Source organism: Thunnus albacares, chromosome 9 (assembly GCF_914725855.1).
Source record: "Thunnus albacares chromosome 9, fThuAlb1.1, whole genome shotgun sequence".
Taxonomy (NCBI): Eukaryota; Metazoa; Chordata; class Actinopteri; order Scombriformes; family Scombridae; genus Thunnus; species Thunnus albacares.
This window is the reverse complement of record NC_058114.1, coordinates 1,905,043-1,920,691: the sequence shown is the minus strand read 5'-3', so window position 1 is coordinate 1,920,691 and position 15,649 is coordinate 1,905,043. Positions and strand designations below refer to the sequence as shown.

At 38.1% G+C, this 15,649-nt stretch overlaps 1 protein-coding gene across 1 annotated transcript; it reads left to right on the top strand.

The window, feature by feature from the left end:
* Nucleotides 1-2,958: 2,958 nt before the first annotated feature.
* On the top strand, nt 2,959-9,765 carry LOC122989016 (sterile alpha motif domain-containing protein 9-like; the record flags this gene model as incomplete). Its single annotated transcript, XM_044361694.1, has 1 exon — nt 2,959-9,765. A coding segment is annotated over one exon (3,645 nt), but the record flags the coding sequence as incomplete, so codon positions are not given.
* Between the last annotated feature and the right edge of the window lie 5,884 nt (nt 9,766-15,649).

Genomic DNA, 15,649 nt, shown 5'->3' with positions numbered 1-15,649 from the left:
TTCCTCCACTGTTTCCACCCTGCCTCGCAGTTGGCTGGCCATACGGGGATTGATGTTCCTGAGGATGAGTTTAATGACAGCCTCCTCTGTAATGTCAGGCCTCCAGCGACAGCATAATGAACGATACAGGTAAGCAAAGTCTCTTATGCTCTCATCCTCCTCTTGAACCCGTGTCCGCACTCTTTCTGCCAGCTCATCCTCATAGTCCTCAGACAGGAAAGCAGAAAGGAACTTAGACTGGAAGTCTTTCCATGAATGAGTAGTTGCACGAGTCACATCCCACCAATCCCTCGCAGTACCAAACAAGACATTCCTGAAAGTCACCATCAGTTCCCCATCAGTCAGCGGATTGAGAGCCAAGAAATCTTTACATCTGTCCAAGTACAACAGAGGGTCAGGGTTGTCTTCCATCCCGCCAAAGGTAGGAAACTGCAATTTAAGGGGACATTTCCCCATGAAATGGCGGCCCAAATCCCCTGAAATGGGAGAATCATCTGGTGAACACGGCGGACTCTCCAATACTCCTGCATGCATTGTCGACTGCAGCCGATGCCGCTGGGGAAGTGCCGCCTGATCACTACCAGGACTAGGTTGAACCGAGGCATCGGCTAGTGCTGACACACGGAGATTCTGTGTTCTAATGGTGGACATGTCACCCACCATCCCCTCCAAATGTTGGGAGCACTTCCAGACCTCAGACTGTAAGTGCGTGATATTCTGTAACACAGGGCTTAGAGTTCCCTTCATCGCCTTTAATAGGTCTGCATGGTGGCTTTGCAAGCGCCAGTTCAATGTAACCGAGTACTGTTCACGCACATAATTGAACTGTTTATCCATGGCCGATCTCAACTGTCGCAGTTGCTCCTCATAGTATGCCGTAAGATCCTTGGTTACAACACCTAGAGCAAGCTTGAGTTCATCCCTATGGTTGCTCTGTGCCTCTGAAAGGGACTGGAATCCTTCCTGGATGCTTATATGCCAAGATTCCTGGGCCAAGTGCTTGGGCCCTGACCCAGTGGTGGCTTCCGATGAAGCAGCACCACCTTGCGGCAGAGCGAGCAAAGGTAGCGTCAAGTCGGAGTCCCCACACAAATCCATGTCCAATAACGAGTGATTTGTCATAGGTGAACCAGAGATTGGTAGAGGATCCTTTAATACTCCCCCAACTAACACAGAACATTCTGCTTCAGGTCCAGTTTTGTGAGCCTCAGAGGGGAGGTTCAAGATATCCTCCAGAGCTGAAGCCATCCTTTGCACTGAGACACAACCACAACCCACAACCAATAATGATTGTTTGCAGTTTTTTTGTTTTGTTTGTTTGTTTGTTTGTTTGTTTGTTCACATACAATAAAACAATTTTTTCCACAACACAGTCTTTTTTTTTTTTTTTTTTTTTTTAGTATTTTAGGGTTCTTTGAACATTGGGCGCCATTTTTTATGTAGCGGTTTGGGCAATTTGTATTATCCTCAACCCCACAAAGGATACATGGTTAACTCATGACCCACAAAAAAAAATGCTTTCGAAAGACCTTGTGGTATTGTATAAACAATATAAATAACACAAAATGAACACTTAAATAGAGTTAATAAGGACAAACACACCACCATTTGAATTTCCCAAAATTATATTAGAGCACTCACACAAAAACAAAACTCTTCCACCAATCAGTCCAGGTCCATAAACAAAAATAGTGCTCCGTTCCGGGTTTTCCCCGTTTCTCAATACAGTTCCGTTTAAACAGTCCAGTTCCAACAAAATAATCCGCCTCGGGTTTTCCCGGAATTCCAAACAAAAATAAGGAAGTCAGTTCAGTTCTTCACCCCAAAAGCCCAGTCGAAAAAAAAGAAGAAAGATAACGAAAAGAGTACAGTGAAGTCACCCGGCCTAAGCCGACTCACGGTTCAGGGGACGGGTGGCAACGTGCGTTGTCCGGCGTTGAAAACACGGACGATTTGGTGTATTCGTGGCGATAGGCAGAGAGGCTGCAGTATCCACGGCTCGCGGGCAACCAAAGTAGATTTACCGACGCGGACTGAAACGCGCGCTAATGGCCAAGGATAGGCTTACTCCGGACATGAGGGTTTCTCTCCTGCTGTTGCACACCCCGGCGACCCCCGCCATACTGAATTAAATCTCCTGGTAGAAAGACGGAAGAGGCGGGACTCCGAGGGAGTGGCAACGTGGAGCTAGCTCACTGGCTGACTGGGCTAGTGGGGTGTGGAAGTAAGTAAAAAAAACAACAAAAAACAGAATGGGCAATCGCATACCAAAACATAACATATATTTACAGCATGAATGTAAGGTATTTGCCTAGTCCCGAACATAGTTCAAATCCCCATTATTATTATCTTTTTTATTCTGTGGGATTGATCGCCACAACATACAGACTTAACTGCACCTAGGATGACTGGGAATATTCAATATTTTCCTACTGTCATCAAGTCCCATTAAAAGACCAAACTCACTGAAACAATGTACTGATCCTTCTAACAAGAATTGCCTGTGTATGCAAAGCCTGATACATAATATAAACTACTAAGAACACACCATCGAGCCACACCTCTGCACTGGGTGACATGTTCCTTCATGACCATGAACACACACACTGTAGTTTATTTTGACTTTTGACTCAATCCCACATACGCCCTCCTGCTACCAGAAATACTCACTAAAGCATCAAATGTGGATTCACCCACCACTGAAATTACTGAACCCTGTTTTAAAAATGTATCTGTACATTTGTAAGCCATTAAAGATTGATGTCTTCAGTAGGAAGGCAGGATCCCTAAGGCAGGATGTTGAAGTCAGAAAGTATTGAGAGATGGTCTAACACATCCTTTTTTTTTTTCTTGGGATTTTCTGACGATAAGAAAAATATAGAACAACAACAGCCTTAACCTGTAAAGTTCATTTGAAAGTGTTGTGTGTGTTTGTCTACTTAATAATGTACTTATTTTACTGTTCATACAGGTCAACTGAGGCAGCAGTGTCTTTCAAAAGAAGTTTCGAAGAAAGAAGCTAACCAGGGTGACAAACTTAAGAATTTGCTGACTTGTGGTGGAAACTCACTGGACAGTTATGACAGATTTGTTGTTGTTGTGAACAAAAGCAGTCCAGAACAAGTGCAGTACCTCCAGTTTCTGAGTAAGTTGAAATTGTTCTGTGTGTTAGACTTTGACCCTGAGTCTGCTGCTAAAGGTGGACTGTGTCACTCATACAGAGAGTTGAGAGTGGCCAATCAGCACACCCCATCACAATATCAAGGGCAGACTGAATCAGTAATAAAGAATCTTAACCTCTACAAACAGACCAGTTGGGTCTTCTGTAATGGCAGACATGACCTTGACAGTGACTCTAACAGAGAGTTAGATTATAAGAACTGGCTAAGGAAATCTTGCAGAGATGTAGAGCAGTTGGTTTCATTCATTTGCAACCCTGAAGTTCTCCTTCATGGAAGAAGTCTCATCATCTTCCTCCTACTTTCACCTGTGGACTCTGAGAAAGACCCAATCTATGACACCTACAAGTCCTTCTTGAAACACACTGAGGAGAAAAACATCATCACTATTTGTGATTCTCAGAGCACCTATGAGAAATGGAGGGAGCTGATACAAGACAAGTGTGACTGTGACATTGACCCGCTATCCATATATGAGCTGACCCTTAGCGAGGTCAACGGGACTGTAATGGCACTCGGGCCTTTGAGTCAGTCATCTGAAATGCTGCTTCCCTCTTCGAACTCCAGTGCTGTTGTTCTGAAACAGAAAGATGAAGATCTGATGACAGCTTTGGACATTTTGTGTCTAAATCAGTGTGAAAACACCTATGATGAAAACAGTCAAGAGTTCCATGACTTTAGAATCAAAGTTGAGGAAGAATTTTACAGAGGAGGTAAAGTCAAATGGTGGAACTTTTACTTCTGTGATAAAGACACAGAAAAGCCATTCATCAAAAGAGACAAGTATGAAAATGTGAAGAAGATGATAAGGTCTCAGTGGAGAGATTCAAAAAATGCATGTGTTTTGCTAAACCTTTTCCACCATCCAGGCTGTGGTGGGACCACTTTAGCGATGCATGTCATGTGGGATCTCCGTCAAGAGTTCAGATGTGCTGTGCTGAAAGACAACACACTGCCAAAAGATGAAGTCGCTATTCAAGTTAGAAAACTCATGAAGCTTGAAAGTGAGAAACCATCTCCAGTTTTGCTGTTAGTTGATGACTCACAAGAAACCAAGAATCCTTATGATCTTGTAAACTGCATCCGTAAAGCTGTAGAGGATTTCTCCAACATGAATATGGATGACATGCAAAACTGCAAAGTCATCATCCTTAACTGTGTCCGTTCACATAGCCCAAAGGAGCAATACAAACAGGACAATTCAACACAATGTCAGTACATTACTGCTTCATTGACATCAGAAGAACAGAAGGAGTTTGAAAAGAAACTTAAAGAGCTTGAAGAATCTCATGAAAAGCCTGAAAACTTTTACAGTTTCATGATCATGAAGAGCAATTTTGACACGGATTATGTCGACGATCTTGCTCGTAACACACTGGAGAGCTTTGATTTCAGCACAAAGGAGGCCCAACTGTTTGCTTTTCTAGCATTACTGAATACCTATGTGGCAGAATCTGAAATCTCTCTCTCTCTCTGTGAGGATTTTCTTGGGTTGAAAATGATACACTGGAGGGAGGACAGTGTACTGGACAGAATGAAGCCATATTCAAACTTCCTCCTCATAGACACAGATGAAGAGTGGGGCGGATACAAAGGCATCCGAATTCTTCATCACACCATAGCATCTGCCTGTCTGAAAGAGTTGGAGAGAAGACGCTCTTTAAAAGTAAGTGGTATTGCTATGGAGATTCTTCACTGTGATCTGTTCTTCAGTGTTGGAGTTGTCAAACACAGATTCATGCAGTCAATTCAACGAATGTTGATTGAAAGGCAGCGCAAGAAAGATGGAGATGAGAGAGAACCATTTTCTCCCCTCATAGAGAAAATCCACAACCAGCAAGGCAGGCAAACTGTCCAAGAAATATTTGTGAAAGCATCATCCAGGTTTGAAACAAGTGCATCTATTCCCCAGGCACTGGCAAGATATCTGTACATCAATGAGCGTGACTTCCCAGAGGCTCTGAAGTGGGCAGAAAAGGCCAAGGACATCAAGCAAAACTCATACACATTTGACACAATTGGACAGGTGTACAAAAGCAATTTAAAAACCAACATCCACAGAGAAAAGCAGGAGACAACACATAACCCAGAAGATTTAAACACAAACGTTAAAATAGCAGATAATGCTATCACAGCATTTAAAAGGGCTCAAGAGCTGGCAAGCAGAGAGGATGAACCTGAGGAGGAAGCCGCTGATGATGAGTCAGATGACTATCCCAGAAAGTCATATAATGTTTATGGCTATGTGGGTGTGCTGGAAATTGCTTTCCTGATCTTTGAGATTTTGGGAAGATTACCATTCTTTGAGGAAAGTGATCCTATGAAGAAGAAGTACTTACAGAGTTTTCTGCAGAAAGCAATCCCAATCACCAGCGTCTATAAGGATGACAATGAGATCCACAACAGATACATGGAGATCGTCAAAGAACATGAGCCATTCCTCCTCAATTTGAAAACTGAAGTAAAAGAAACGTTTGAACTTCTTGACTGTTACTTCACGTATATAAAAGGGAACAATTCAGAATTTGATTCAAAGAACCATTGGACCGTCTGTGGTTATTTTAAAAAGTATGTAAATCTTTTTTGCACCGCACCAGAGGGAATCAAAGCAGAACGACAAAACAATCCCAATCTCAATTTGAAAATTGAAATTGAAGAACGAAGATTGTGTCTTGAGAGGAATCAAGCAGATACATTCGCAGGGATCCTTCAGCATTTGGACAAACCTGCTCAAGAGATTGAGAGAGTCACAGAATGCTATGCATTCTTGCAACAACAACAACTTGCCAACAAAAAACAAAAGACAAAGGAAACAATTAATTACATTTTGTCAAACATAGTTCTTTACCATTTGAAACCAAAATCTAAACATGTAAAGAGTTACAGCCACCTCTCTGATCTCCTTTTGAAAACTCTGCAAGATGTAGGACTTCGGTATCCCTTCCCAGACCCATACTACCTGGCTCTGCTGTTACTCTGGCCAAGTCCAACTCAGAAAAACACAGAAATCGGGACATATGTGACTGCAATTCGAAACTCGTCCCGCAAACATCTGTCCAAGTTGTTTCGAAAGAGGAGCACTGTTGCCAAGCTCTACTTGGGCAAAGAAGAGGGACTCAAGAGGCTTATCTCTAAACCTAAACTGGATAAGAGTTTCCTGCCTATGATGCCTCGTGATGCCTTGGCACAACTTTGGTGGAATGGAGACATATTTAAAGAAAAAGCAATCATCAGCCGTCTTCATCGAGTCAGTGGAACCATTGAGCAAGGAGAGTTGTTTGCAAATTATGGAAAACTGAAAATCCCTGTACGTCCAGCTCTTATTGATGGAATAAGAAGTGGTTTCAGCACAGAAAAGGTTTCTTTCTACCTTGGTTTTGCAATTAATGGACCCCTTGCATATGATATTCAGCATGAAAACTAGAGTACTTGATTGAACAGAAAAATGTGCAACTCAAGCACTGAGCCAAGAAACTGAAGAATGTGGGAAAACACGTTTGGTGGAAACAAATTTGAAACACTAAACACAGCAAATGATGAGCATGACAGACTGGAGATGTAAATATTATAGTCAATTCCTGTACATTCATACGATACATTACAATTCCTCTACTGAAATCTTTCTGTATGTTTATGTACATATGTTTATATATTCTGTTACCATGTCAGCTTTTGTAAACTTTGTAAGTTTTTAGATATTTTTTGGGGGGATTTTTTCTTTTTATGTTGCTGTCAGAGATTTTTCCAGTTGTGCTGTAAATTGTAGTGCTAACAGCAGGGACAGTGAAACATTGACCAGTCACCTGCTACAGTATCATAGAGCGCAAAAGAGCCCTGTAGCTCTCTGAACCACAGTTTGATAACCACTGATCTAGAACTTAGTACTTGTATTTACTTTTTTGAGTGTACATAATGATGAGGAAAAGGTGACAAATGATTCATATTCAGTTCTTTTGGGAGAAATGTGTTTGATTATTTTAGATGTTATTTCAAAGATGTACATTAGTATATGTTTTGTTGGCTCTAAATACATTATTTATAATAATAAAATATACAAAGGAATATTATATTTTGTTTGTTGTATTTATTGTTGTTAGTAGTATTTGTAGTAGTAAACAGCTTTGTGTGCTAAATTAAATTTTACAAATTGCAGGTCCTAAAAGTTATTTAAATATTTTATCTTAATTTAGGAGGTCCCTATTTACACATAAATTCTTTTTCTCACAATTAGTCACTTTTAGCAGTAGAATCTAAAATTTTCATTACCAATTTCCTGTTCAATGCCCAAAGCCAACCTTAATGCTTACCTTTAAAGTCACACTGAAATGGAAATTAATGTGTTTTTAGTTCTACAGCTTTGTGACGTATTTCAGAGGGACACTGAATATGTGGGCAGAGTTTAGATATGTGGGATTTAAATCAAATCCTACAGCTGTGTTTTTATCGATTAAAAGTGGGTGTGGTTTGGTGAATAAAAACCTCATAGCAATGATATCAACTTACCTACTTGTAATGACCAACAAATAAGTTAACACTTGCATAGTGTTACATACAGTACAGTACTTCTTGCAAAGACTGAACATTAAATATCAGAACAATAATTACTTTTTCTAATACTGTGCTATGGAACATTTAGTCACTAAATTAATTCCACTCAACATCTGATATGCATTTACAATTTATATAAGGCAAGCATAGATATTATGTACTACCACTGCTATATTATGTTAATTGGTTGCTAATCTACAGTAGCATATACCAAGAGACAAAGGTCTGCTATACTTCTTTCAAAAAGGAAGTTTTTGAAAATATAAAGCTGAAGGTGGTTGTTGTTTTTGCTAAGTCATTGTGCTGCACTAACAAAATGGCGAACATAAAATGTGGCTGTTACAGACATGGGAACTGCACCAAGAAAGTCAAATCACAGCATAAAAGGGAAAATAACTGCTGGTAGTAGGATATCAAATTAAGACTAAATTGGGTATACATTTCTTGGTAACCATATGAAATATGTTCTCATTTAAATGATGTTTACTTTAACAGAAAATAAACCAGGATTAACTGTTACCTTGTTCCTTATCCAATACTTGCTGCTTCAACCTAGCTAGAATCTCAGCTGCAGTCTCAAAGTTGTTAATTTAATATCACTCAGCACTGTACATCCACAGAAAACAGCAATGATAAAACTAACATAGCTGAAATTAATCAAATACTTACAATTAAAGTTTCAACGAGAGTCTTTAGAAAGTGGATAAAGCTGAAGGTGGTTGTTCTTTTTGCTAAGTCATTGTGCTGCTCTAACAAAATGGTGAATGTAAAATGTGCTGTTACTGACCTGGTCACTGCACCAAGAAAGAGTTAATCACAACATGAAAGTGAATATAACTGCTAGTAGTGGCTATCAAAAGACTAAATCCCTGAATTTAGGTACACACCTGTTGGTAATCATATAAAATCTGTAGTTATTGATTTCATTCAGCTAATGTTAAAACCAGACAGCTAATTGTAAACTGATAGCTACTTTAGTCCCTGAGCTGACTCATTATTTCAACCTAAGTAACAGCTAGCTTCACTAGCATATTCTACTTTAAGAATGATGATGATGAATTCAAGATTAACAGTAAAAGGACCAAATGTGGCATTGTATTGGTTAATATAATGTTAATATTTCACTGTAAACACTGGGGGAAAAAAGACAAATACGACCTGTTCCGAAGATCACCCACTTTTATCAGTTTCATCACAGGCATCCCTCTTTCAGCGCACTCGCATGCACCGTCTGCAGTTTTGCACGCGGTGTGCATGTGAACAGACAATGTCAGGATTCTCTGCACCAATCAAAGGCCTCCGTTCAGCTGTCTATCAACTCTGCTCGTTAGCAGAGTGAAGCGGGGCAGGGCTGAGTTCAGTCAGAGAAGTTTTCTGGATTTATTACATTCATGGCAACAGTTTCTGGACTTTTTCATCATTCGCTGCCACAGTTTCTGGACTCTTGTTTCTAATTTGCTGGTTTATTTTTCCCTGTACGTCCATGAGAATGTGAGTTCTCAGTTATTCTGTTGTTGTAATTGGCGTTGCAGTAGTGGTGATGTTACTGTATATTAACGTTTGACAGTCACTGCAGTTTACTTTTGGGAATGTTCATTACTGCATTGATTGTAATGTATACGATCCCTGACGATGTTATTCATGTTTATTGGTGAGTTATCACGGTGCCGTTGGGATGCTATTTGTTTATGTTGCAGTGTTGTGAGAGTGTTGGTGCGTCTGTTAAAGGACTATCACACATTTCTTTAGCTCTCTCTGTGCATTAGACCAGTAGTAGCAGATATGTTTTCTAAGCTAAAATGTTGCTCCTTGTTGATACTCCCTTACACTTACGAGGACTGTATTTCTTCATTTATGCATCTTTGTACTGTTTATCCTTACATTTTATTATTGCATTATGTATTTCATGCCACACTTTATGTTTATCATTATTGCGCGTGCCTAATGTCTGTACATGTGTCGTTTATTCCCTTTCATGTAGTAACCACATCCACAAAAGAGTGTCCTAAACTACCAGCAATAAATGAGTGGCATGTCAGTGAGTTTATGTGTGTCTTTAACTGTATTAATTGACCTATCTACATCATTCCTGTTCTTACTGGACAACCTGTGGAGAGTGCACCACTATCCATAGAACTAGCATATAAGGGTTCATTCAGTTATCATTACTGAGGTCACAAGTTTGGTATTCAGTAAACTAACACCTTTTTTACACAACCAATGTTGTGGTGTAACTCACTTATTCTTGGAAGTAGTTTGCTTCATTCCCAGAAAAACGGACCAACTCTTGTGCGCTCTAGAAGCCAACAGCATAATCATTTATGTTTATTATTTCTGTACCAGCTGTTTTTCTGTTTTAATTAGGTATTTATTGATGTGATGGAATCAGCGCAGTGTTGATGGAGTCATCAGGAGTATCGGTGGTGTTGTGCTGCCCTCTGCTGACCGTTTCACAATACAACAAATAAACTTAGACGTAATGAATGTGATGTTGTAGTTCTTCACTGCAGGTCTGTTTGCTGTATCTTTTGGATACATAAGGTAAACACAGTAAGCCTTTTTATTTTAAACCTAGACACCTGGCTGCTTGAACTGCAGCCTCAATCAGCTCAGTAGGAAAGTTGCCAACTGGAAGAATGTAACAGTTACAAAACCTTTTAGTAAGTGAATAAAGTCCTAAGTGAAAGAAAAATAGAAGTAGTTCAAACATCTCCGACTATTTCCATTTAGAATGAATGAAGTTCAGTACATAAACATGTTTTTGCAGACTGAAACTCTGCTGATTAAACAGTAAATTGTGACTTTGACAGATCTTCTGGAAGTGAGCTGCGGTTGAGTTTCAGTGGAGCAGCTTGTGGAGATCCAGCTCGTAGGGTTTTCGATGGACATGTGAGACTAATTGAACTTGTGTTAAATTTGAATCTTGTCTTTGTTTTCTTTCAGATTCAAAAGCCCATGTGTGTTTTTTCTCTCCCTTTATGTTCATGAATGCAAATCCTTTGATTTTTGGTGAAAATAAACTTTTGTTCATTGTTCAAGAGGATGAATCTTCTGACTTTATCTTCAAGCATTCTGATTGGATGTACACGATAGTCAACTTTTTATAAACCTCATGATTAACAATATTTTAATGTGTTTGAAATTGGAAAAAATTGGTGTATTCTTTAAATTTGTTTCGCCTTCTCTACATGTGCTTAATAAACCTGCCTTGTTTTGCAGACGGACGTATGGACAAATGCACATATTTGTAGTCTCTTAGATTTTTCTAAGGTTTGAAATTGAGGTTTGAAAAAGTTTTCAGGGATTTCAGGGTGAAATAGTCAAGAGATTCCCTATAAATAAAATGTGTCAGGCTAAATTTTGGAGAAATGCATGTGAAATAATGCAAAAGAAATCTTGAATATTTCCATTAATGGAATGGTTCAGACCTAAAAAAACAAACAAAAAAAACATGTCTTGGTTTAAATAATTTACTCTCTTTAAACATGTAGCTTCAGTGTAGAGCTGGAACAGGCTGATACAGAATAGATGTCAGACTGTGTGGTTTTGTTTGTTTGTTTTTCTTAAACCTGGAGCTTCTTATGGGGAACTGTAGGGGAATACAGTCACGACTGTCATTATACTGACTGTATATTGGATCATTCTGCTGCCATCTTCTGGCTGCTTCCCATCTAGACCAGAGTGATCTGAAAACTAAAACTTTGTACCCTGCAACAGATGTAAAAAGGGATGTTTTGGGTATGCAGTGGGAAATTTCCTAAATAAGAAAATGTGTTTCCAATCCAAAATGGCTTCCTGCCTGCAAACTTCCACAGCCAGGTCATGTCTCTTCTGGACCGCACGCTGGTCAGACTGCTGTTAAAGCTGACAGAGTGTAAGAAAAACAAATGTTACACACATACAGAGACAACTACAGTAAACGTACTAAACTTGATTCACTAACTAAGTTAACTAATTAGTCTAATAATGATATATAATGTTTGAATGGTATAATTCTTTGGTTTTATGTTGAGAACTTTGTGTTGCATTCTGTGCTTTAGAAATTAAGTTCATTATTATTATAATAACGACAAGCATTTTCAGCCACTGTTCAAGTTATCATTCAGTCATGGTTGTGATAAAATCCTTGTAATCCAAAAGACCTGATGAAGATCATTTCAAACATTATCTCCACCAATAATGAATACAATTTCTACACTGTGGAGCAATACTGAAGACTATGAAAAACTATGAAATACCACATACAACAGGTGATTGTGGAGGCCAGGTCATATGATGCAGTACTCCATCACGCTCCATCTTGGTCAAACTGACTATTTTCTGTTAGTAAAAGAAAACTTAACTCTTTTTAAAGTTGTTTATTATACTTTGTACCAAACCTTTCTGTAAAATGTCCTAAAAATGAACCATTAAACATCTGCAAATTACTCTGAAAATTTGTAAAATAAAGTACAGGGCCAGCTCTAGCCATTTTGGTGCCCTAGGCAAGATAAGGATTTGTCCTTTTTTCCTTTTGGAAATGTAGAGTCTTATTTGACCTGATATGGCCTCTGCTGACTATCTCTGTCCTCACCATATCAGACAGGATCTATAGCTGCTGCCTTTATGAACTCACTTACTTCAGGATATGTTCCAGTTGATGGTGTCTGCAGGCTGTAGAGTAGCAGTGTATGTTGTGTCTGTTGTTCCCTCACCTGCAGGCAAATCTAAACATACATGCAAATATAGTTATTAATCCTTTAGTAAGAACACACAATGATTCATAAATTACAACACATCAGGCAGTAAACTCATCTGAAGCATAAATTATAGAAAACAGTTGACCAATACTGTTCAATTACAAGAGTGAAAAAAAGTCAGTGCACCCACCGGCAAATTTTTATTTATCTATTTTTTATTTATTTTTTTCTTTGAGGGTGACCAGCACCCATCTGCGCCCTAGGCAACCACCTATATGGCCTATGCCTTGAGCCGGCCCTGTGAGCAGTAAGTTATTAAATTAACAACCCTGAGACTGCAGCTAAGATGCTAAACATAAGCTAAATGAAAGTACGTACATCAGATATAATCTGATTAGAAGCAGGTATAATAAAAATGCACTGATATCCTTAAATGTACTGCTGTGATAAGTGACGCTTATGCCACAAGTCCAATAGGTTTGTAAAGCCTGCCATTTTGTGTTGTTGTGTTAAAATAACAGTGAATAAGCAAAAAACATTCTGCATTTCATCTACTTTTTAAGCTTCCTCATTAAAACATGATTTGTAAGTGCTCAATTTATTTCAGCTATGTTGGTTTTGTGTTTGCTGTTTTCTGTGGATGTACACTGTAAAAAAAAAGAAATCGTAAAAAAAATGGTAAAAAGTCTGGCAGCAAAAGTTGCCAAACATGTACCGTCAAATAACAGTGAAAAACCTTTAATTATTCTACAGAGATGTATTTTAAAAATACAGATATTTACTTTGGACATTGTCTACATTTTTACAGTCCAACCATTATAAAATAAAAAAAAATCTCATTATAAAACATTGCGAGAATGTTAAACAAATGTATAAATCTGCACAAAAAATGAAAAAGATTGCAGAACTACCTTAAAATTACTTAATTTAAATGAAGACAATTCATAAGATTATCCAATCCATCCACAAGAACTCCCCATCAAAGTACAGATTTCTGGATGTAAAACACAGAAAAATTATGTAAAATTACATTCAAAAACCCTCCTTTAACACCCGTTAATGGTATCTTGAGAGATTTAAGCTTTTATTTTATGTGATTATCCAATCTATTTACAGTAGATCCCTATATGTATATCTACATACATTTCCTCATTAATGTATGAGGTTAACTCTATATAAACATTATTTAACAGTAATTACAAGCTGCTCTCCAATATATTTACAGGCTTTTCCCATTAATGTATAGGGTTTATTTTATATAAACATTATGTGAAAGTAATTGCAAGCAACTCCCCAATATATCTACAGACATTTCATATTAATATATGGAGTTCTGAATGTACAAAAACCAGAAGGTCTATGTAAAAGTATCTTTATATCAACTTTGACACTGAATAAATATATACATTTTTCTACTGACATTTTACAATATTGTGCAATCCATTCAATACAGATCCCCATTTGAGATGTATGAGATTTCAAGATGTTTAATAACCAGAATATATCATAAAATTACCTTTTACTGCTTGCTTTACAAAGTAATTCTGTAGACATTGCCCAAGCCTAGTATACACGTACATTTTATGTTTCAGATATGAAAGTTTATTATAGAATAACCTTATTTGGGTATTAAAAAATTACAAAATTAGTTTCACATTCATTGTATATGAAGCAGCTCCAGACTTTATTCAGGATGGCATCACAAATTGGAGTCTTACGTCTCCGGTTTGTGGCTTTGGGAGAAAGTAGTTCATGTTCACAAATATCAGAAGTGGGAGTAAGTTACACATGTGCAAGTCACAAGCAAGTCTCAAGTCTTAACCTTAAAGGCCCCAACAAGGCTTAAATCACTGTGACTCTCACTGTAACTTAGACTCAAGTAAGCCAAGTCAAGTCAATGCCAAACGTCAAGCAGGAAAAGTCAATTAAGTTACAAGTCAGTCACCATGAAAGAAGCACTTAAAACACGAGAGAAAAGGGTACAATGGCAAGCCATGTCATGAGAGAACTGCACATGTTAGTTAGTCTCTACAACTAGCGATGACTATGGTTAGGATTCATAAATACAACTATTTGTGGTTCAGTTCATACCTTGTTTTTTGTTGTTGTTTTTTTGGGGGGGGATTAAATCAACTACAATTTGGAATGTCAACATAAAACTAAAGAACATCATGCAGGTTGATTAACTTTATAAATTAACTTCACATTAATTAACTATTTGGGCAAAAATAAATAATCTGTTTTCCAGGATCTAGGGTTCATAATTTTGTAGTATTAATGTGTGTGGATATGTTGTATGACTTCTGCCATTCTGCCACCCAGTTGTGCCTTTGAGTAAGGTGAGAGTTTTGAAGCAGAAGTAGTAGAAGAAGAGGAACTTCCTCCAGTTGCAGTAGTTAGCACAAAGCTAGTGGGTTTTAACAGCTGCAAAAATATGCTGATGGACTGTAAGCTACATATACTGCTGATGATTACTTTTTTCTACTGTGGATTGTGTAGACTAATACATCCATTAATTTAGAACACTGAAATTGTTCAAACATCAAGCATCATCAAGGAAAAATACCATCTTGTATGTCTGATCTTGAAGGATTGCATTTGTCACACAGTTGATTAAAGAGAAAGAGACCATTCTGCTGTGGTTGAGTTACATTGACTTTGAACTATTGAGGGGCTGCAAACAGAACAGTGAAGCTCTGTCATGAAAAGCTGTCAATTCATAAGCTGTCTTGACTGAATCAGAAATGGTCTGGTAATATTAAGCTTGAGAGAAAATCAGCGCAGGTATGAGAAAATGCTTTCAACAAGCTTTCAGCTCAATCCTGTCTTGCATTGTTTTCTAGGTCTTGCTAGACACTGTCTTCAAAGCCTGGGTTGCACACACTTCACTAGAAGCCACCCTTTCATGTCTCAAAACATTAGCTGTTAATGCTCAATATCTACAATAATGCAAATAGGCCATTCAGCTAAATAAAAACTGCCAGAGCAAGCTGTCCTTTAAATGTGATCAACAAAATCTTAAAACCATTTGTAAAACTGACTGGTATCCTGTGTTGGGATGCTAAATTTGGAGTGATGTAGTAGTCTCTACATTTGGAACCAGTTAAAACTCTGGTGCAGTATTTTTCACAAGCTTTAGGCAAGAGAGCGATTTTCAGTTTTTGACTTGCAATATAATGTTTGAATTATGCAGAATATACAGTTTAAAATAAAAAACAAACAACAAATATACACATTATATAT